General features: G+C 39.2%; 1 protein-coding gene across 1 annotated transcript; it reads left to right on the forward strand.

The window, feature by feature from the left end:
* The first annotated feature begins 138 nt into the window (after positions 1-138).
* Positions 139-20,662, forward strand: trmt61a (tRNA methyltransferase 61A). Its single transcript, XM_042500377.1, is given in 5 exon segments — positions 139-270; positions 3,451-3,797; positions 13,145-13,411; positions 20,282-20,526; positions 20,528-20,662. Coding segments are annotated over 4 exon segments (900 nt in total). The 5' UTR covers positions 139-270; positions 3,451-3,466; the 3' UTR covers positions 20,585-20,662.
* Positions 20,663-24,317: the final 3,655 nt, after the last annotated feature.

The raw sequence follows: 24,317 nt of genomic DNA on the forward strand, positions 1-24,317 counted from the left end.
CAGATTTACAAAACATCTGCGCAGCCTCTTCGAATCTACTCTGCCGGCGGAGGGAGTTTACAAATCGGTGAAGCGAATCGGCTTCCGGTGGCGTCTCCTCCACTTCCTCTGAAAACAACACCACGTGTGCGCGGAGGAATGAATGGGTGGTTAGTTAGCTGTCAGCTCCGTCCACATGCACTTTCAACGGCTTTAACATCACGTTTTACCGTTTACTGACCAGCGGTTGTGTTCGTTTAAAAGCTCCAGCGAATTCTTCTTCTGCAGACGGTAGGTCCAGAGTCCGGTAACGGTTATTTTACCCGCCGAGGGGAGTTAGCGGCTATGGCAGCTAACGTTAGCATGTTAGCTCGTTAGCTTGATAGCAAGCGAAAGCAGCAGTTAACGTTCAAACACAACATTTAGAAACTCGGTGGAAAGTTGTTTTTACAGACTGTCTGCACTGTGACCTTTCTGTATGTTTGAGATTAGATATTGTGTTCTTGATATGTAAAAAGTAGGCGTTAAAGTTAGCCCTTTGAAAGCTGAGCACATCGGTTTGATTTCTTTCAAAAACATGAGAAGGCAATGAGCAACTTCACAAGACGAAAAAAATAAAATACCTGAAAATAAGTTCTTAAAAAGTGAAATAAATAAAGGTAAATAATAATTTTTAAAAAAACAATAAAATGACCCCCCAAAAAATACTGAAAATTTTAGCTTTTTTCACACAAGACATTGCTCCAAAAACGTTACAAGAGAATTACCTGAAAGTACGCCAAAAAGAAGAAATAGACCTAAAAGTGCTGGAAATGTTAATTAATTATTTAATGTTTTTTTCACACAATACATGGCCCAAAAATCAGCACAAAAATATTTTTTAAGTACCAGAAAATACCTTAAAATAAGTTTTTCAAAAAAAAAAAAAAGGAAAGAAAGTGACCCCCAAAAAGTGCTGTTTTTTTCCTCAAGGCATTGAGACATGGCAAGTTTATGATATATATGTAGTTTATAAGAAATGTACTCATTTTGAAAATAAAAAATAAATAAAAATACCACCCCACCTCACTCTACCCTTTTTTGCACAATAATTTTGTGGTCATTTTCTTGTCACTTTTTTACTAACTTGTTGACATTTGTGAGACATTTCCTAACAAGTTGGTCATTGCCTTTTTCCCCGTGTCTTTTTTGTGTAAATTCAGTAAATATTAAACGAATGTGCTCATGTTTCAAAGGGTTAACGTTAGCCATATTTCCCAAACGGCATTAAAACTGACTTTTTAACATCTTCGATAGCCGTTAGCGTCAGTTGGGCTAACGTTGCTAAATTAGCTTAAATAACGTCACCTTAAAAACAGTTAAAAGTGTTGCGTTAAAGTCTGTTTCTCCATCGATTTGTGCCCCCTTTACTTTAATCTGAGGATAAACTGATTCTTAATCGCATTGGCTAGTTAGCTAACTAACTAAAAGTTAATCAAAGATCTAGATTAACCTCAATCACGGTGGGCAACGATACGGAAAACACAAAACCGGATTTTTCTCCTTTAGAAACACAAACAAAACTCATAAAAATCATCTCTTACATTTTCTCTATGTTGTCCGACATGTTTTCGTCTCTTTTCTGTCGTGAAGCAGCAAACCAAAGTGAATCTTTTCTCTCTGAGGTGAAACGTTAGTGAGTTTTTAAATGAAACGACGGTTATTCTTCTTTTTAAAAAATAACGGTTTGTGCGCGTGATGGTGATTTAAAAGGACCAGGGCCTGGAGATCTGTTACCATGGAGACGGCGGTCCTGCTGCTGTCACCATCCACCTGCTGAGAGGTTAAACTGCTGACAAGAGTCCAGTTTCTGTATAAATAAAAATAAACACATAACAGGGAAATGGTGGAAATACAAGCCAAAAGTGACAATAAGAACTGAATCACATTGTTGTGTACTTATTAGAAATCATTGTTGTTTCACGTTTGTATATTTTGACTTCTCAGGTTACATTTACACCATAAAGTTAAAAGAGGAACCGCAATAATTATTGCACATCAGTATGTTTACAGGTTTTTTTGGGAGCATTACTGCATCAGAATCAGGGTTATTAAGTATGTTTTCCAGTACAGGACGTCGGTCTCGGTGTTGTGGTATTTGATAATAAACATAGTGACCCTCGGGGCATGCTTTAATATTTCACACTCATATTGCTGTGCGCTTTTTAAAATAAAGCTTTGAAAAGAAAATGTATACCTATATTTTTACTTTTATTAAGTTCATTGTTAAACCAACATCAGTCCTAATCATAAATCTCAAATATTCATTCATTTTCAGAATTTTAACCCTTTACATGCCAGGTTTTTGTTGTGATGCCACTATGTTTTAAGATGAAAAAAAATACTTTGAGTATACTACATCTTAAGTTGATTTTTGTTTTTATTATCAGCCTAGAATATGTCAGTGATAAGCAGCAACATTGATTTTTAAAGCCTACATTATTATTTTTTGTGCAGTTTCTAATACTCACACTCATAATGCTCTGTAAACAAAACGCGCTTTTCAAATACAGGCTATAAAAATATTCTACTTAAAAATGGGGGGGTTTTTTTGTACTTTGAGTTTATTTTTTTAACCAGCTTTTGTCCTAATCATAAATATCAAATGCTCATTAATGTTCAGAATTTTAACCCTTTAAATGCCAGATTTTTGTTATGATGCCACTATGTTTTTAGATGTAAAAAAACAAACCAAAAATGAATTAATTTAAATATACTACATGCAAAGTAGACTTTTTAAAATTATCACAGCCTCGGATATGTCAATAATATGCAACCACACTGACTGTGACACTGCACCTTGTGGAAACAGCATGTATTTTCTACATATGCCAAATATGATAAAAATGACAAATTACAAATTCTAAGGCACAAGCCCACGAAACCCAAAAATAATACAATGCATATTTTTATACTTTGATGGCTTTGGGATCAAAAATGTGCAGTTTGATTAAACAACAGGATGCTACAGATGTTGCAAGTATTAAGCGAGTGTGCAGTTATCCTGCTGACTGTGGGAATGTCCACCAGAGACACTCCATAAGACGTCTCAGTGCTGTTTCCATCCAACCGTCCTGTAAATGCAAATAAACAACCTGAAATGCATTTTGACACATAGAGGATATTTGTTTACTGCCATAACAGACGATATGTAAAGAATGTGGAACAAACTCAGTTAATAAAAAAACGTAATAACTTAAGCTAGAGTATTAAAGTACATTTAAATATGTCAGAAGGAGTAGTTAAAGATGGTTGTACTCTTTGTTGTTAGATCTAAAAACAGTTTTTCTTGCATGTATGTTGAAAATATCAGAATAAGAAAAATCTATGCAAATACCTGGGACTTACCATACCATCTATTTTACATTATTTCATGATAAACATTTGGTATTTTTTTGCTGATTTTTTTAATCTCCTACCTTCCTGCTGCAGAGTGACGGTGCTCGCCATGAGTTTCGTGGAGTACTCAGATTTCATCCAGGACGGAGACGTCGCCATCGTCTACTTGGGCCATGAATCCATGATGCCAGTCAAGGTGCAGCAGGGCGCCCAAACGCAGACACGTTACGGAGTCATTCGCCACTCCACGGACCTGATCGGCCAGCGTTACGGGGCGAAGGTCACCTGCAGCAAAGGCGGCTGGGTCCGCGTGCTTCACCCCACACCTGAGCTGTGGACCGTCACCCTGCCGCACCGCACGCAGATCCTCTACACCACCGACATCGCCACCATCACCATGATGCTGGAGCTGAAGCCGGGGTCCATCGTCTGCGAGTCAGGTGAGGGTCTATTCGATCTATTTAAGGACACGGGGTCAAACAATACTGGTTTTTCAGGGCGAATACTAAAATAGTTTATTGGTAGTTCATGGCACCAATAACTGATGTTTGGGACTGATATGCATTTACAATGAAAATAAAAAGTTGTGTGTTTTTGTGGACATTTAAGGAATTGTTAATATAATACATAATATTTTGCACCAGGAGCAGAATGGTAAATAATCTCCACAGTAAGAGTCTTTGCAAAATCTTAGTGTGTGTGACTGAAAGCTCACAATAAACATTTGCCTTTTAAAAGCATGTCATAATCTTTTATTTATTGTAGGCATAAGGTTTTACATGGAGGATTTTTATTTGCAGTGGAGTATTTTCACAGTGTGGTATTAGTACTTTTAAGAGAAGCATCTGAATACTTCTGTCACCCCTGTTCTCATATGATGGATGGGGTATTTTGCTCTCATGCGGCCCATGTTTTATTATTTATGACGGCCTTAAATCTTCACCGCTGCAGCTTTAAGAGGCGCCTGGTTAAATTTAATCTTCCTGTTCGCACCTTTTCAGCCTGATGTTTTGTTCTGAGCCTCAGCTGTTGATAATGAACATCATGTGACGGCTCACAGATGTGCCAAACACAATTATGTAATACAGTATTTGTTCACATTGTCACTTTTTGTCTCGCGCCTTCAGCACCATCCTCCCATTTGTTTAATTGCAATCACTCAGAGCGTGTTGGCGTGTTTTTCGGGTGAGCTGTAGCTGCAGTTTCTTCCCGTCCAAGAGCAGCGAAGGGGCGGGGATGGGAGAGGATGTTAATATGTGTGCGGTGGTGCAGTGCTCCATCATGTTTTACTGCTGCCAGCCCCTGCGCATGCCACTTTATTGATTGTACTTAATGGAAATTGTGTGTGTGCGTGTGCGTGTGATTCGAAGGCTCTCTTGGGTGATAAATGAGTTCAACAGGAAATCTGTTTAGTCAGCAAGAAGGCTGCACTATCTGCATCGTATCGCATTACTCTGCATATTTAACACTGCATCCACATGCATGCATTAGATTAAACCATCTTATCACATATAAAATTGGAGGATAATGGTTTGAATATGAGATGAAGTACCAGTTTATTAAATTTCTTCCTGCGTGCAGCATTTCATTAGCTGCACAGAGCAACACTTGAGCGTCGTTATGTGTCGGTGAGGTGCTAATAGGCGTTTTGTACGACACAGTGGTGACTCATAACGCTCGGCTTGCTAGTCTATAACCAGGACGTGCTGTCCTGTGGAGGGGAGACTTTTTGTCAGCTAGCTGTGTAAACACACAGCGATTAGAGGCGATAATGTTGTTGGCTGTTCTCACATGTTGAGCTCGCTGAAGGAGCATCCGGTCATGTTGAGGAGTCACCTTGGCCGAGTGTTGGAAGCTTTTCCACCTGTATCAGTGCTTCGGTATGCTCAGTAAATACTCACTAGGTAAATACTCATTGAAACTCAAGGGCTTTTGAGTCATAGTATTGAGGCTGTGCAAATATGGCAAGTTCAGCCGGGCAGAGGGCACATAGGTGGAACAGGGGCGAGGCCCGTGGTTTAAGTCCAGGTTGTAATTATGGCTGTTTTTTATTTTTGCAAACTTGCAAATGTGTGTCCCTTTCTGTCATTCTGTGTCCCCTCTTTAAATTCTGAGGTTTCCAGTTTTCTTGGAACACTGAAAAAAACCCAAAAAACATTAGGAGGTTATTTTTCCTCAGCAGCAATTTGTGTACACTGATTAGCAGATTAAAAACGGACCACTTGACCCGATCAAAGCTGATCAGATCGATGGATAAGAGGAGGAGCTGCTGCAGAGGCGAGTGAAAGCAATTTTTTTAAACTGTTAAGTTTCACTTGCACTGTGCCTGACATTCTGCTGCTCCGTCTGTGCCCAGAGTACTCTCTGCTCTCCAAGAGTGTGCTGAAATAAGTAACTTAAACCTGTATATTTTAACAGCACTCCTGTCCAGCTCAAAAGATAGAAAATCTATTTGTGGCGGCCTGCCATGATTAAAATATCTGCAGCCACAAATAGATTTTCTATTTTTTTGAGCTGGACTGTTCATTAGGAGTCCAACATTGTTTACATCCATCGTACATTCAGGCTGACATAGGACAAGCTCTTTTTTGTTAGATTTGCCCACATTTAATAATAAAATGTATTTGTAAGTGTCAGTTTTTCTTTTTTTTCATCACATCTGCATTTACAAGCTAGCATTTTTTGTCTTTATCTGGGAGGTTTTTGGCATATTGCAGCACATCTTGGCATGTTACCTGTAGATCAGTGGAATATGTTTGTATTCATGTATTTCATACTGACAAGTTAAAGCCAAAAACTTCACTTCACTTCAAAAACTAAGAAAATATAACTTAATTTATTGATTTGATTTGATTTGATTTACAGAAATAGAGAATACAAACAGATCTTCTTTCGAGTTAAAATGTTCAGTTGATCTGTATTTGTAATTAATCCTTGTTACATTAGCATGTCCTTTTGCCAGTTTATTGGGCCAGCGTCGGATCAGATGTCTCGTTCACTTCTGATATGATGACTAAAAAAGCTCTCTGTATAACAGTTTTTCTCCCTGCCCTGAAGGAGTCTCATTTTGTCTGGTGTCATCTTGTGATGTTCTCGTTACAGGGGCGTTTCATTATGACATAAATGACCGTCTGTGACCTAAATTCTGAGTAATGTGATTCTCGGGCAGAGAAAATGGCAATTGGCTGCTTAAATGCAGAAGTATGTGTATCCATTGCTGTAGAATAAGTCTTAAAACATTTACATTGGTCAAACCATACAGTCAGTCCGTTCACATGATGGTAGAAAAAGTCAAATTATTGTGTAAATCCAACCAAAACTGGACTTTTAAAATTCATGTAAACATATTAGTTGGACTGAAATTGGGCTAAATTAAATTTTGTCGAAACTGGACTAACACACCCAGATAATTTGATTGTAAGTTGAGCTATTCTGTCATGTAAACACTTGACAGACTGACTTTAACTGGACTCAGATTTCTGCACGTGCTCGTAGTCGCCTTGTGGACCTCCCTTGGTATTTAGGGATAGGGACTGAATCAATACCAGTGTAAGTGTACAGTATATTTCAGTATTTGCTCCCCTTTACCCTCTACAACAGCTGATGGAGGCAGCAGTAGAGCAGCAGCTCTGTCGTTCAGTGGAGTAAAATGACTGTTATCCCCGTTGGTAAGGACTGTGGTACTGCAGGGTTAAGAGGTGAAAATATACAAAATATTGATTTTTCAAGGTTTCTTTTAAGTAATCAATGAAGGCAGTTTTTTCCCAGCTTCGTTTGATTATATGTTATTGACGCGGTGGTTTTATTATAATTATTACTGTAAATAAACAGTTATGATTGTGATTTGGTCTATATCATAGACGTTATAAATAATACCGATTCATTGCAACTAGCAGCAAGAGGGCGTATCTCCACCTGCCGTGGCGGAGTCGGACATACTTCCGTCAATAAATCATTGGTGTTTGTATACTAGGACAATGACAGTAGTCCAATTAAATGACGTAATCAAGCTTTGACAGTAGCTCGACTAAACTGTGCATCACGTACTGACTGTCGAGATCAGCCCGAACACAGCCACCTACAGTCAGCCTTCACTCCAACATTTAATGGTTGAGAGGTTTCCTGAAATCTACAGAGACAGAAGTGGGTTAATAATGGGGGACGTCTTACATTCGCTCTCTAAATTGCCTGCAGGGAAGTTAAGCTGTCTGACCTCTGGCCTGCTTTTTGCTTCTGATCGTGCTTGAGAACAGAAAGCAGAGATGACCTACAGTTGAGGCCAGCAGCCCCCTCCCCCACCATCATCTGCCTCCTCTTCTTCCTCTCGTACAGTGGCTGCCCACTGACTTGACGTCTTGTACCGAATAGAAACTCTGATATGACTCATGGGTTGCCTTGACCATTTACTTCACAGAGATCTCGTTAAAGGGCAGCTCATCATCGTTTGCGTAATACTCTTCTCTTCTGATCACCTACAACCAACTGCAGTGGAGAAAAAAAGCAGATGTCAGAGCTGGTGGTTAACGTGGCCACCAGATCGTACAGCTGAATCACGTCCAAGGGGTCAAACGGAGTAGTGTTTCCTCTTCATGTGCACGTGGTCGGATACAACTTCTTTATTTCTAATTATTGCAGATAGCGCAACTTCTTCAGTTCCGCTCAGTGAAATTAATGAGTATTCACAGATGTGATGAATACACAAGTCACATGACTAATGATCAAAATCTTTTTTCTTTTTCGCACAGTAGGAGCTACAGGCTATGCAAAAGTGATGTTTTTCAAAACAACTTGGCACGTTGGGGCTTCAGGTCTTCTGGATTGCCTCGGACGAGCGGTTTGGCTTTTGTGGTTTTATTAAGTATTTTTAAAAAATTTAAATTCTGATCACTATTTGCTTCAGTTGTTTGGGAGATTAGTGTAACACCTTTTTCCTGTGAATCTCCAGCAGTGTTTTGTGGACTATAAAACTTCACCCGGCTTTCCATCCAAGATAACGACCGAATTTTCATTTTTGGGTGAACTATCCCTTTAAAGCCCAGCGCTGTTGCCGAGGGTTTGGTTTAAACAATGAGTAGAAAAGACAAAAGAAGCTTCATAGCATTTTAATGGTGATTTTGAATTTGAATGTCAACGTGATGTATGAAGCTTCAGTACAGCTCTTCTCAAATGTCAACACTGAGTCACAACATGACTCAACAGCTGCTCAGACTCAAAACCTCGCATTTTTAGCTTTGGAAAGAGGTTGTTATAGTTTTCTGTGTGTGGTGGCAGCGTTTTGTGCCTCACTGCTTTTTTTTTAATATTTCTTCCTCTCATCATTTTTGTGCCATTTTTGCGTTTTTGGTGTGAAATATCTCTGCTCAGCTGAGATGTTATTACCATGTGTTCCTTCTCTTCGTAAAACTTCAAATCAGATCGTAAATCAAGCTTTTTCTTGCTGTTTGGCTCGTATCAGACCAACAGCCAGCTTTCCTTAATGTCAGCGTGTAGGTGCATCTCTGACCAGTAGTACTCTTGGTTTACCAACCGATTGTCATGTACTCTATGTAACAATTTTACTCCAGTTACACACTTAAAGCACCAGATCCCTTTATATTAAATTAGCCTGTCCCAGAAATGCACTCACTGTCCTCTCCAATGAATGAAAATGCCAATTTTTTGAACAAATTTGAAAGATGTTGGCTCTATAATCACATTTCATTTTCTGTTTGTAAATTTCTGACATCATTTTATATAAAACTGCTGATGTTTAGTGTACTTGTGGTGGACTTGGCGCTGTACTTGGATGGAAACTCAACCCGTCAGCACGCTGGCATGAAGCCTGAACTCCAGAGTCGCATTCTGCGCTGATTGATCGTCTGTTTAATGCAGCTCGAGTTCAGATAGTGTGTGAGCCCCTGGCTCGCCCATCACTCAGCTGGAGACTCTCAGCCATTTCCTCTCAACAGTAAACTCTGCTTTACAGACGAGGATCGATCTTTTCAGCCCATTGAAATGTTCTCGATGTGCAACAACGTGAGGCTGCAGTTTGTGGTGCAGTTGTTTTGAATTATACAGCCTTTAAGACAAAACTTGCTGTAGCGTCACATCTATGAAATGCAATGAAGTCGATTAGTGCTGAAACTAAACAATTAATTTGTCAACCAAAAAAATAAATGCAACTATTCTAATAACCAAATAATCATTTAAAATATTTAACAATATGCTTTTTTATTGTAAATTTAAAATCTTTTGGTTTTTGAGTGTTGATCAGAACACAATTGTTTTTTGTAAAATTAACATTCAATTAGTCGATTAGTTGCTGTTTGAAAAAAAAAAAAAACATCAAAACTTTGCTTATTTCATCTGATAAGTCGGATTTCTACCCAGAAGTGACTTTTATTGTTAGCCAGACGTCATGGTTATCGGTCTATCGGCCCTTTCCCAAAATATTGATACAATGAGATTCTTGATAAATAATCATCAGAAATGTGAATATATGGATGAATATATCTGGTCTCATATCAAGATATTAATGTAATATTGATATTTTGGCCTTGCCTATGATATAGTGATGCAGTCTAATACAAAAACAATATGAAAAACAGAACCTCAAAAACTGAATCCAAACCCCTTTAACCTCGAGGGACTGTTACGCACATTTTACGCCCTTTTCATTCTTCATTTTTTGATCATTTTGGCTGTGTTCATGCATATTGCATAAATTTTAGCAAGATTTAGTGTTTTTGTTTAATCTTGGAATTTCCAGCTCAGCTCCTACAATAAGTCTAAAATTCACCAAGTAAACAAAATTGTTACATTCATACGTTTAGTGCAAAAAATGCTCCATTGAAACCAATACAAACTGCAATTCTTGACCCCACATCAAAGCATAAAAACATGCATTGTGTTTTTTTTGGGTGTCCTTCTGGGCGTTTGCCTTCAAATTAATTTTTACTATTTTCTAACACCATTTTTACCGTATTTGGCATATGGAGAAATACATGCTATTTCCACTAGGTGCACTGTCACAATCAGTGTTGCTGCTAATCATTGACATATCCCAGGCTGTGATAATCCAAAAAAATTAACTTTGCATGTAGTATTTTGAAAATAATTATTTTTTTGTTTTTTCATTTAAAAACATCATGACAGAAACCTGGCATTTTAAAGGGTTACAATTCTGACAATGAATATTTCATATTTATAATTAGCTGGTGTTGGTTAAAAAATAATTCAATGTAAGTAGAAAATAATATTAATGTATAATATTTTTGATTTTTATAGCCCATTTTGTGCGCAGAGCGATAAAAGTGATATTAAAGCGAGCCCTAAGGGTTAAACAGTCAACAAAACAGATTTTTGTTGAGCATATCGTGTATTTTTTTGGAGTCACTGTATGTATATCAACATAAAGTCCAGTGAGGACAATCAGCACAGTTTGTCCTTCACCCAAAATGATAAAGAAATGTTTTTTATCATTAATGAGGAAGTTCAAACAGAAGCCTTATCTTGGTGTTATGAGCTCTCGCTCTCTTTATTTCTCTGGTTTTGTAACAGACAGCTGTTGTTGTTGTTTTAATCTGCATATTCACATCTGTGTTTCCTCATTCCTTCACTTTACTCCATCCATCCGCAGTTCCCGCATTTACTGTCGTTTCCGCCCGGCTCGGCAGTGCGAGGTTTTAGCAAGTCAGAGTGCTGCTGTGGGGTAAACATTGCCCTCTTTGTCGCCACTCGAACAAAGGCGGCGGTGACGTAATGTCAGGAGGAGAAGAAGAGGAGGGGGTGTGGAGGATCTGCCGGCTTCTAGCTGTGCTCTCGATGCTTCATCCCCCACCTCGGCTTTAAGTGTAGGTCACATGACCAGCGTTACTGTACATCTGCTGAAATCACACATTACTCTCCACCAAACTGCACATTAGGAGCAGGCATCAAGGAGCGAGCAGAGCGCTGCAGGCCGAAGAGGTTACACTCAGAAATGTAGCATCCACTTATCAGCCCGAGTGAGGCAGTGTGAGGGTGTGTGTGCGTGTGTGTGTGTGTGTGTGTGTGTGTGTGTGTGTGTGTGTGTGCGCGCGTGCTTTAGTAACAGCTGTGAGCTCTTTGTGTAGACTGTAGACCGAGGGAAGCTCTCAGCGTCATTTCTGAGACATAACAAGACGTTAAGACGAGTTGGATCGTTTTTTATTATCTGGTGTGAAGATTTGATAATGACGTGAGAAAAATGGGAAAGTTCATTTTCTGAGTTAATGTGCAACATGACGTCTAAAACAGATCCCAAAGTTATCTGTCCTGGTTCTTCGTGCTTACCAACTGTTCAGCGGATAGTTTTATCACAATGTGTTTCAGTGAATTCTTGCAGCAGCTGAAGAAGTAGGCCATAAAAAATTTGACCCAGTAAAAGGCCAAATGTGCAGCTCTCAGCACAAAACAGACACTCAGCGCCTCGTCGAACTGCTGGCGTTTGTAGCGTAGTGTAAATATGCAAAAAATGAAAATGAAAAATGGAAAACCACTCTGGTGGAGACCTAAACCTCCCAGGTAGAGTGCACTCAGCACACTGTGGCAGAGTTAGTTAGTTCAGAAACGGTTTCCACAGTCATGGAAAACCTGGGAAAGTCATGGAGTTAGATCATTTTATTTTCCAGGCCTGGAAAAGTTATGGAATTAGATCAAATCACTGAAAAGTTTGGAAAAGTCATCGAATTTTGTTGTGTGTAATGACATTAATTGTTCCAGTAATCTGGTGATGTGGTGTAATGTAACATATTGGCAATTTCTGTAATTTAGTTGTTGACAACGTAAATATAATATGTGTCGTCTTAGAGCCGCATGATTTTATAGTTGCATCAAAAGATTTGTGATGTCTTATTTGCTGACTTCCTTTTTAAGACAGCTAAAGTGTGTATGTGACGTAGCGTGGTGGCGTTTATCATGTGAAGCAAGACTCTCCTGAGTGTGTGTGGAGCCACACTGCCTGGTGAGTATTGCGTAATCGGTTGTTTTTCTTTTAAATTTGGTGCCCATTTAACCAGGTTAGAGCAGCCGCACTGCCGCATGAGTAGCACTGCTCAGGCATGGAAAGGCTGCTGCTCAGCTGCAGCACATCTGGAGGGGCGGAGTTTTGCATGACTCACGCGGTTTTGTGCGCAGAAATAGACCATGAAAATTGTGTTTTCATAATCATATTGACTCTATACAACTACAACCACAATTGCATTCATCCGTCACAGACATAAGGAAATACAAACATATTAGTTTTACTCAACCTTTACTGTTTCAGTTTCAGAATAAAAGCACCCTGACATATCTGTCAACAGAATCTCTTCAGTTGTTGACACAAGGTATTTTATTGTGAAATATTTTCAGGGCCAAGTTTTTGACAATACAGTGTCTTGTATGGCTTCAAAAATGTGTGGAAGAATATGTGTGTATAATTATAGAAATAGAGTAGTTACAGCGGCAGGCAGCTCTGTAGCAGCTCTGCAGCAACAATGTTGTCAGTGTGAACACTGCAAGCGTGTGAGCCGCAGCCGTCCAGCGAGGTTGTTTTGTCACGGGTCCTTGAGAAGTCATGAAGAAGTTTTGAAATTTAGTTCATGAAAATGTGTGTGAACCCTGTTTAGAGATTAGGAACAGGTTTATTTTACCCATCGACCAATCTGTTTGTTAAAGAGAAGGTAGAAATGCAGTCGACCAAGATTTTCTTTGACTACAGCCCTACAAAATAGTTGCTTATAAATTTTCTGTCGATAAACCTGCTGTTCTCAGACTCATCCCCTCATGCTGATGTCTGCATTTTCAGGGACCGGTAGCGGCTCCCTCTCCCACGCCATCCTGCGCACCATCGCCCCCACAGGTCACCTGCACACGGTGGAGTTCCACCAGCAGCGGGCGGAGAAGGTGGCGGAGGAGTTTAAGGAGCACCGCGTGGACCATCTGGTCACCGTCAGGAACCAGGACGTGTGCAAAGACGGTTTTGGAGTGACCGGGATAGCGGACGCCGTCTTCCTGGACATCCCCAGCCCCTGGGAGGCGGTGAGACACTCCAAGGCTGCTCTGAAGAAACAAGGTAAGACTCCACTGCGGGGGATTTTTATTATTACCGTTTTTATTATTATCATCTTTTTAACGATAAACTCAAATTAAGACTAAAATGTGATGTGCAAAACCCTAAATTTATAAAGTAGATATCTAATTATAGTTGTGGAGTAAAAAAGTACAGTATTTTCCTCTGAAGTGTCGTGGAGTAGAAGTGAAAAGTGGCATGAGATTAAAATACTCAAGTAATGTAAAAGTTCCTCAGATTTGCAGTTAAGTACAGTACTTAAGTAAATGTACTTAGTTACATTTCACCTGTGGTCAGCAGAGGGGCGCACGGTAACTGAAATGACAGTAATTGGGACTAATGCACCAAGTATAGTGTTTTTTATTTAGCCCTGAAATTCAATAACATAATTACTTTAAAACATGATCTAAATTTGATTAAATTATATTCATGTTTTTTTTAAACTGTAATGTAATATAAAACGTATTTTTCCTGGTGCTGGGCAACAATTTGTGGTCTGTGAAAATGTTTTTCTCTTATCCTGGTATCCTGGTAGTGCACTGGACCGTAAAATTTTCTTATCTAAGAGAAGAGCAAAAAAAAAGAAAAAAATGGCGAATCCCAAAAATCAATGGGTACTAACAAAATAAGAACAAACCCTGAATGCGTTCGGATATGACCTCCAATGACTGGAGGTCACTGTCGACTAAACAAAAATAAAATACATGTGTGTGGAACATTCCCATCACCTGCTGCTGACTTTTCGGTGACTCGTCCTGACACAGCAGGAACATGACTGTGACTGAGCACATTTTAAAAATATCAGCCAGCGAGTTTATTTCCCCCCGCGGCCGTCTCGCCTCGCCCTGCACTCACAGAGCGACCATCGATCCGAGCCGACACAGCTCTCATTAACTTTGTCCTTGCGTATGTGTGTGTGTGTGTGTGTGTGTGTGTGTGTGTGTGTGTGTGTGTGTGTGTGTGTGTGTGTGTGTGTGTGTGTTGGGGTTTCTGTGACGACCAGCAGCAGCAGCATGTCGGGGCAGGTCGGCGGTTCACTGAGGTGATCAGAAGGTCACGGCTTATATGATGCAGGTAGAACATAAAGATTAACCCTTTCTCACTACGCTCTCAGTGTGAGCAGTTATTTGAAGGACAGAGTGTCCTTTATGTATAAACGACAAATGATAATACCACCCGCTATAACACACACACACACCGGACTGTTGCATAATATGAATAAACATTATAATGTTAAGATTAATTAACCCTTAGAGACTGTTTGATGCATCTTATGTGCTTTTCATTCTTAATTTTTTGATCATTTTGGCAGTGTTCATACTTACGGCGTAAATTTTAGCGTCTTATCTGTCGACCTCTAGAAAGAATAGGTGCAAATACACCAACACCAGATTTGCAAAAATGTGCATTCGTTTTTTCTTTTTTCTTCCCTTATTTGTGAAGGATGCACCAATCCAACTTTTCTCTTCTGATACAAAGAACTGACCCAATACCAACATTTCCCAAACTGAAAATGATATAGACCTCACTGTATTGAACTGATTGGTGTCATTTTTATAAGTTAGCATGAAGGCAGGGATGCCACGGTGCTGAAAACTCAGAGCTCTAACATGTTTGAATTATAGAGGAAACACTAAAATAAAACACTGTAGAAAACTATATTTAATGTGGATGTTGCATTTAAAAAAGCAATATTGTGTTCTGCCACCAAATCTTGCTACTCAAATGAATTTATCCGATAAACCGACAGTCTCTGTCCTCCGTCCTGTTAGGATGCACAGGATCAGTGGTTTATGAAAACACGCTCATCTTCCTGAGACGCATAAATGCAGCACGATTTTAAAAACTAAGCCCCAATATGAAGAGGAATGCTGCTCTGCCTCCTCCTCTCTAAATCCCTTTTATGGTGCCACTGCAACATATTCCTTTCATGACCCTCACACACACACACACACACACACACACACACACACACACACACACACACACACAGATACAGATAAATAGAGTGCAGCCATTGTAGAAGCAGTCCCATGACCATACAGGGTTATGCTGCAGGCAGAGCGAGCCGGTGAATGTGGCTCCATAAGGAAAGGCTTGATTTACTTCCCACCGCTCTGACTGGATGTTTTCTCCTGAGAGCCTCGGGGCGGCTGAGCACCTCTTTCCCCCGAAAAACAACCTAAAGGCCCAACAAAAGTAACCCTGCGATACCCGGTTGTTTTAGCGGGCGAGATGTTTGCAGAGTAGAAACGACAGGAGGCAAGACGTGTCACCCGCAGCCCAAATTCATCACCTTGTTGTTCATTTTTGTCAGATCTGCTCTTGGGCTGCAGTGGACAGAATGTAAGAGTTGTAATTCTTCTAATTTTTGGCCTGCAGCCCGGCCTGGTCTCTGAGACGGACCCTGACTCCATCGAGCCCTCCCTCCCCGCTCGCTGTAAGACTCTTATTATGCAACCATGAAGCAAACACTCAGCCGCCCGATAAGGACTTATATGTTTCACGCATGTATAGATGCTCGTCGTCGCGGACGAACCGTTGATATTCAAAGCTATTAATAACCCGCCCGAGACGCCCTTGTATAATCATCGACCCGGCCCCTCCCTGTGTGTTCACCCCGGTTGCTAGGAGACCATTGAGTTGTGTTTATGACTGTGTCGAAGGGAGAACACTGGTCCTGTTAGCTGAAGGAACGACTGCTATCTGAAACATCCCAAAGTTTACTGTTTACCAGACGCTGCAGATTCTTCAGCAAGGCTGCCCTCTGCAGACTCCACTTTATTTCACTCAGTAACTCTGAGTTTTGGGGTGATTACATGTTGATGACTTCAGAATATGAAGTTTGAATCTCATGTTGTCTCCCATCAGGCATCAGTTTGTCTCACATTATCACCGCAGACTGCAGATTTTTCGCCTCTGAAATGTAAAGTAAGATTAACCCTCAGGGGCTGTTTTGGCTGCGTTCATGCATATGGTATAAACTTTCCCAAGTTTGTGTATTTTTGTTTAGTCTTGGAGTTTCCAGCTCAGCTCCTACAGTAAGTCTAAAATGCACTGTGGAAACTAAATTGTGACATTCAGACTGTTAAGTGCCAAAACAAGAAATGCGCCATTGAAACCCATTCAAACTGCAATTTTTGATCCTCCAGCGATCAAAGCATAAAAACACTCTGGGCTTTTGCCTCGGAATTTGTATATTTTTTTAAACAATTTTTACCATATTTGGCAAATGGAGAAAATACACACGTTTTCCATCAGGTGCTTCATCAGTGTTGCTGCAAATCATTAACATATCCCAGGCTGTAATTTAAAAAAAAATCTACTTTGCATGTGTAGTATATTGAAAATAATTCACTTTTGTGTTGTTTTCCATGTAGAACCATAGTGGCATCATGACAAAAACTGGCACTTAAAGGGTTAAAAGTCTGAAAAATAATAAATATTTAATATTTGTGATTAAGATTGATGTTGGTTAAAAAAATAAACCCAAAGAAAGAATTATATTAATATATAGAGTGGAATGAGTGTGAGTTTTTTTACACAGCACCAAAAATGATGGTGTATGTGTTAAATTCAATGTTGCTGCTTAACATCAACATATCCCAAACAGTGATAATTGGAAAAGAAAATCTACTTAGCGTGTAGTATATTGAAAATAATTTTTGTGATTTTTTTTTCGATTTTTTTTTTAAATCTAAAAACATACTGGCAACAAAACTGGCATTTAAAAGGGTTAAAATATTACTGATTAATTGATACTTATGATTAACACTGATGTTATTGTTTTTTAACTCATTGAAAGTTGAAAATATTATTAATGTATAATATTTTTATTTTTTGCTTGATTTTGAAAAGTGCGTTCTGTGTGCAGAGAGTTATGAGAGTGTGTGATATTAAAGCTAAGGGTTAAAACATTAGATGAAACATTGAGCCATTTTCAACCCGTAACATGTCGACTTTTTTAAGTTTGGTAAGAAATCTTATAATTTCACCAGCGTTTGCTTTATGGCTCACAAAGCTCGTTTTTCTGTGCAGTACGCCTTTAAATTACGTCTCTTGACGGCAAAATCATCAAACATCACTCAAACATATCGAGTCGTTTTGTTTCGTTAACCCCTCCTCTCTCCCAGGACAGCTGGTCAGAGTCACATTCTTCGCTCTTCAGGTCACCCGGTGAAAGTTTTCTTGGCTCGATGTTCCGACCTCCCGCCGCCGATCACCGCGGGGTTTCGTTTAGAGCCGAGAGGCCCGCAGCAGAGAGCTGATCTGTGTTTATCAGAGCGGCCGTTCATCCCCCGATGATCCACAAACTACAGCCCCGAGCCCGACAGGTCACAGGCCTGCTTTGTTAGGGAAAACGATATGCTTTGAAAAGTGCTTGTAGGTGTAAGAAAAACAAATTATTAATAGTCGTAGTAGTATCATGGGATCCCTGGAGGAGGCTGAATGTCTCCTGAGTCCAGATTAAGTTAAGTTGAATCATTTTTCTTTGTCCGTGGCTGTTTTTTTAACATTACTCTTACAGTGAAAACACCTTCGTCACTCCTTTCTGAGATATCTGATGCTTTAATTTGTCCCAAAAACACCAGAGAAACTTGATGACAAACGGTGTCATGTTTTTAAGTTTCCTCAATCATAAAGCCACAGTTCAGTCTCACAAACAGACTTTTAGACGACAAGGTCGTGACAACAGATCCTGAGTTAAGTGGATCTGCGGTGATCTTGTTGTTTAAGAGAATCACTCACAGTTAATTACAACTAGTGACTCCTGCTGCTTTGTCTCTCACGCACAATGGTTCGGACAAACGGAAACCTCCGAGGCTGAAATTATGAAGCAAATGCACCAAAAACTGCAGTTCCTTTAATGGTCACCTGCGGCTGGCTCCAAAACAAAGTCGATCCTCAAAGACAAACGTAAAAATGCTCAACTACATCAGAATTAAACATGTTTACAGTCTGGGGGGAATTAAATGAAATGCTAAATTTCTGCATTTTATTTTTATTTTTACTTAAAAAAAATAAAAATAAAATGCAGAAATTTAGCATTTCATTTAATTCCCCCCAGACTGTAAACATGTTTAATTCTGATGTAGTTGAGCTTGGCCATATTGTGATTTAAAATAATATTTCATATGATTGTGCAGGCCTACTTTAAAATGGTTTTAAAGTGTTTTCATTATTGTTTGTCTGCTATTTTTATTTAGTTAGTTTTTTTTTATTTTTGTCTTGTAAAGCACTTTGTAACTTTGTTTTTAAAAGTGCTGAATAAATAAAGTATTAATGATTATTTTATTAATATTTAATAATAATTATTATTATTATTAATAATATTTCATCTAATTTTGATAAATTCCCAGCGAACACGAAGATGTTCAGATATTTAAATAAACACTGATAATTCTGCACAATAATTTTTTTTTTTTTTGTCTTGTAAAGCACTTTTTAACTTTTTTTAGAAAGTGCTGAATAAATAAAATTAATAATTCATCTCATTTTGAAAAAAATCCCAGTGAACACAAGTTGTTCAGATATTTAAATAAACTAATGATTTTTTTCACTGTACATTTTATTTATTTATTCATTTTTTTACATTTAGAGTATTTTAATGTGTCATCATTTTAGGAGAATAGTTTTGAGACATTTCACTGAAAACTACAAATGTGAATCTCACAGTGGCACTAGAGGAAGAGGATCGCCAACGTCCCCACGGTTCAACCTCAGAATAAAACTTTTGTTGTGAATCCGATGCATCATCTGAGAACCACGAGTCCATCCAGTCGGGTCATCCAAGAGGTTTTTTCACTGGAAAAGTCGAAGTCAAAGTAGACCTGTATGTGGCATTAGAGAAAAGTCAGAGGGTCACTGAAGTCTGCATGATTGAACCTCTGGGGACCATGAATGACCTGATCAGTGCTTCACTGGACAAGTCAAACTTTGACTTGTCTGTGGCACCAGAGGAAAAGTTAGAGGATCACTTAACTCTGCATGATTCAGCCTCTGAAAATCTGTACAAATTTAACGTTAATCTACTAGTAGTTGTTGAGATACTTTGGTTGGGACCAAAGTGGTGGAAAAATCAACACAGCCTCCCTTTGAGTCACTGTTGTGGGTAAAAATGAGCCTGGCTGTCCCAGAGGAAGTAGAGGGAAGGTAGATTCATTCGACATTTTTTAAACTTTGTTTAAAAAAAAAACGAAATTCCGTTTGTCCTTGATCCTGATCTTTGGAGTTGGAGGATGAGTTGATTTAAAATCAGCAGCTACTATGAAGATTTCATCCGGTTGTTTGGGCATGTTGCTGCTGGTGGCATCATTCAAATCCTGCAGTGCATTGTTTAATTTGCATCAGTCTTGACCTGAACTGACCACGATGTCTCAGAAGATGTGCACAGAGCAGTCTCTGATTTCCCGTTGCTGAGTGAGCCTTAATCACATTAGCTTTATTCTCTCATGAGTGGACATTAGCCAGAAGAAGGTTTGGTAGAGGAGCTGCTCTCGGTCCAAGCCGGGTCAGCCTCGCCCTGATGCCAGCTCTCCTCCCTCTCTTTGTCCGGCGCTTTCAGTTTAGTTTCTCCCCTCTGGTCTGACTGGCCGCTCGGCGTATGATGTGGTGGAGGAGATCCTCTTGTGGCCCGCTGCATTCAGCCCAAACTTCACTTTTCCTGACGTTGATTCTCTACTGTAGAACAGTCGTGCTTCAGCAGAAGGGGTCAAAAAAATAGGAAAATATAGCAAAAAAGTAGCAAGGATTCGAGGAGCTACTGGCTGCTGCATGATCATGCGTGCCGTCGTCATAGCAACAAGAACACATCTTTGTTACTGTCTTGTCTTTATTGTTTTGTTGTCTGTCCTCTCTCTGTCTCATCCCCAGGAGGTCGGGTGTGTTCGTTTTCTCCGTGTATCGAGCAGGTCCAGAGAACATGCGAGGCCTTGGCGGATCAGGGTTTCAAGGAGATCAGCACCGTTGAGGTCCTGCTGCGAGTCCACGACGTCCGAACCGTCTCTTTGCCGCTGCCCGACTTCGGCCCGGACCCCTCCACTCAGACTGAGCCCGACGGCGCAGAGAAAACACCTCCAGGACAGGCGTCCATCTCCTTGAAGACCACCACCCCGCCAGAGAGAGATCCCGGGTCACACAGGGTACCTCACCTTCGCCACCAAACCCAGAACCTAAAGAGATTTGTCTTTATTTCACCACCAGTACACAGGATGAGGTTTCTAATCTCTTTGCCTCGTTCCAGTGTATTTTGCGTGTACATTAATGAGACTGTGATAATCCAGCAGGGGTACCGGGCTCCTCCAGGTCCCGCCTGGCACCGCAGCACCAAGAGGATTTACCGTTTGGGGTTACATAATTCTGTCCTCCTGTCACTTGGCACCGGTTTGTTGCTTGCATCAAGCAAGAGTGAAATTCAAACCGACAGTGATTTAATTTGTGGAGAATTTAAAACTTTGTGTCTCCCCTTTTATTAAAAAAAATCTCTTTTAATCAGTGTTTTGTTTGTTTGGGAGATAATTACTTTTATTTTTAGTGTTTTTTTGCACTTTTGTATTCAAGTAAATACAATAAATGAGTGAAGAGATTTTAGTTTTTCTGTCTTCTGTTGCACCACAAGCAGAAATACAAAGTGGGTCAAAGGTTTAATCCCTTACAGGACCTGTTTAAGTGTCCTGCAGGGAGACACGGATCTCCCTCCAGATCAGCCAACAATAATGTGTCACTTTTTAAAAAAAAGTCAGCTTCACTGTGATGTCATAATGTCATAGCGTCATAATTCAGGAACAGAATTGGAGACATTTGGTCAGAAACTGAATTTGTGACACTAATCTTGAAACTGTTGATTGTAGAGATTTTCTGTGATGTTTTCACAGACGTGGACGTAAACTGGAAGAGAAATTTGAGTAGAAGCAAACAACCACGAGGCAGTAATTCTAATTATTTAACCATCCTCTCGTCGCTGATTTCTTTTTACACTTTGACATGTTTGGTGAACTTGCGACTTTTCTCTGAAGCTCAGCACCAAAAAAATGTCTGCAGTAAAACACAGACGAGCGTCTTCTTCTCTCCGCCACCTTTCGATAACCAGCTCTGACTAATTGCTATTACTATTACCGTCCTGACGTGAGCTTTCCCAGAGCTTTTCCGGAGCACCAAGAAGCTCCGGAAAATCATTACTGCTGTATTTAGTTTTTGGACTCTGGGTGTTCTCATTCATCATTAGGGAGGTTTTTTGTTTTTTAAATCTTCACTGGCGGACAGTCCGTGTTTAAAACTGCAGAAATCTGATATGCAAAATGCTCATTTAATGACATTTCATGTGATTGTGTCTCATTATATCAGTTTTTTTCTGACCTGACTGCTGCTGCTGTTATTAGTCAAAACCTCCTGCTGCATTCAGAGGCGGTCGGGACGTTTCAGGCCTGTTACACGGTATAATCCCAGAGGCTTACTGTGAGTTATAAAAAGGTCTGTGGTTGTTTTAGTCTGCTGTTTTGGACAGGTCTATGCATCTCAATACCCACTTATTTAAATCTGCTTTTAATCTGTGATCTATAACTCCCTCGCTTCTTTCTTTTTTCATCTCTGTGGTGTCACGTTTTTATACTCTATTGCTTTTACTTTTTCATTACCATGTAATCGAGTACCTTTTAAAGCACTATACAAACAAAACCTTAATATAATTATTGATTATTTGGGTGTTTATGACTGAGTGTCTGAGTGAGAAAAAGACAGGCCAAAGACTAGCACACCTTGTTTTATTATTAATATATTGGCAGTGGTGGAATGTAACTAAGTACTTTTACTCTTGTGCTGCTTAACCCTTTGAAATTTGAGCACATTGGCTTGATGTCTTTCAAAAACATGAAAAGAGGGGCAACGAGCAACTACAGACGAAATGACCCAATTATTAGCAAATAATAACAAAAAAGTACAAGAAAACTACCTGAAATTAGTTTTAAAAATTAATTAATTAATTTTAAAAACAGAAAAAAATAGACTTTTAAAAAAATATCGAAAAATGACATGGTTCTTTTTTAAAAATATATAATAATTTCAAATATTTAAAATAATATTATAAATATACAATTTTAAATATGTAACTATGAAAATGATGAATACATTTTTTCCCAGTTTTTTTCTTTTTTTCTTTAGACATTTTTCCCTAGCTTTTATATTAAATTCTACTTATTTCTTGCAGTTTAAGAAACACTCCTTACCGAGATGTTCGTTGTCTTTTTTTCCCAATGTTTTGGGGAAAACGCATCGAGGAGCTCAGGGTTCAAACTTTAAAAAACTGGCAGCACATAAAATAATCCCCTGCTTGTAAACAGTGAAAACAGTGGTAGTGGTTGATCTGGAGAGAAGAGTGATTTTTGTCGCTGAGTTTTCGGGTGTGTGTTGCAGGTATCAGCGGGAGTGTGAGTGTAGGTGGAGGAAGTGAGTAACGCTCCCTGATGAGGAGGTGGGTGTTTCTGTGATTAAACCTTCACATTCATCTTCTGGTTGCGTTCAGGGAGAGAAAATGTGAACAGTGAATCATCGAGATGAATATTTCACCACCAAGATCAGAAACCTGCTGGTTTAGAGCTGCTGTGGTGTTATTTTGGACTATTTTTTCCTCTTTTTCCTCGTCTCATACAGCATTTATCTAGAAAACATCTTAAAATAAGTTATGTGACACAGGCATAAAGTGGAGGGCCAGTGGACCCTTCGCTATTTACATTTAAATGGGTGAATTATGTAAAAATTCACCCCCATAAAGATGTCTGTAATGTTGCAATTAGCTAAAGAGACCAAAAACTAAAAAGTAAAACAAACAAATACTAAAAAAGCACAAGAAAATTACCTAAGAATATTTATTTAATTAATTTTAAAAAGAACAAAAGAGACCATTTAAAAAAAAATTAGAAAATGACACAGGGAAATAATAATGTCAAATATGAAAAAAAAAAAAAAAAAACATTTATGGGTGAGTTATCTAAAATTCATCCCTATACAGATGTCATTAATGTTTAAATCAACTTAGAGAGCAAAACTAAAACTAAAAAAAAAAACAACTTTAAGTTAAAGAAAAAATTTCCTTAAAATTTGCTTAAAAAATATTTAATTTTTTTTTTTTTTTTTTTTTAAAAAAAAGAACAAAGGAGATAATTTAAAAAAAAAAAATCAGAAGGTGACATAAGGAAATCTCTTTAGAGATATGTAATTTCAAATATTAAAAAATATTTACATTCATTTGGGTAGTTATATAAAAAAAACCCACCCGTATACAGTCGTTAATGGTAAAAAACGTTATTGTTGTTTATTGTTTATTTCTGTTGTAAAGTTTGGTATTTTAACACACGGGGGGTCTAAGAGGATTGACTCACTCTTTGAGCCGGCCTCAAGTGGCCATTTGATGAACTGCAGTTTTTGGCGCTTCTGTATTGGCTTTATTTCGTAGCTTCAGAGGTTGCTGCTTATTTGAGTGTGAATTTGTTTAAATGAGCGATTCTCCAGACAGCTGCATCAGCAATGCCAGGCATCGAGCAATCGGCCCGCTCTAAAATTGCAAGAGTAGAAACAAATGGATGCCTGGAGCTGCAGGAAATCACATGAAAAAATCAGTCTGTGTTGCATGCAGCTGAAGCTGTAAAACGTGAATTTGGCAATGAGATAATGTTGCCCCACGTGTGACTTAAAATCACCACTAGGAGGCTTATGAGAAAGTTATTAAATCCTCCATTAAATAAATACGAGCTTCTCTGGTCAGCTTCCAGAAAACTGAGTCATGTAGTTGAGTGAAAGCTGGAGGAACGCCCGAGTTCTCCGTGAATCGTTCCCACCCGCAGACCAGAAGCAGCAGGCGGCTCCGGAGGGTCTTAATCTGCCGACCGCGGCCGGGAATAGCAGCTCTGATCTGCTG

This window comes from Plectropomus leopardus, chromosome 14 (assembly GCF_008729295.1).
Source record: "Plectropomus leopardus isolate mb chromosome 14, YSFRI_Pleo_2.0, whole genome shotgun sequence".
NCBI lineage: Eukaryota > Metazoa > Chordata > Actinopteri > Perciformes > Serranidae > Plectropomus > Plectropomus leopardus.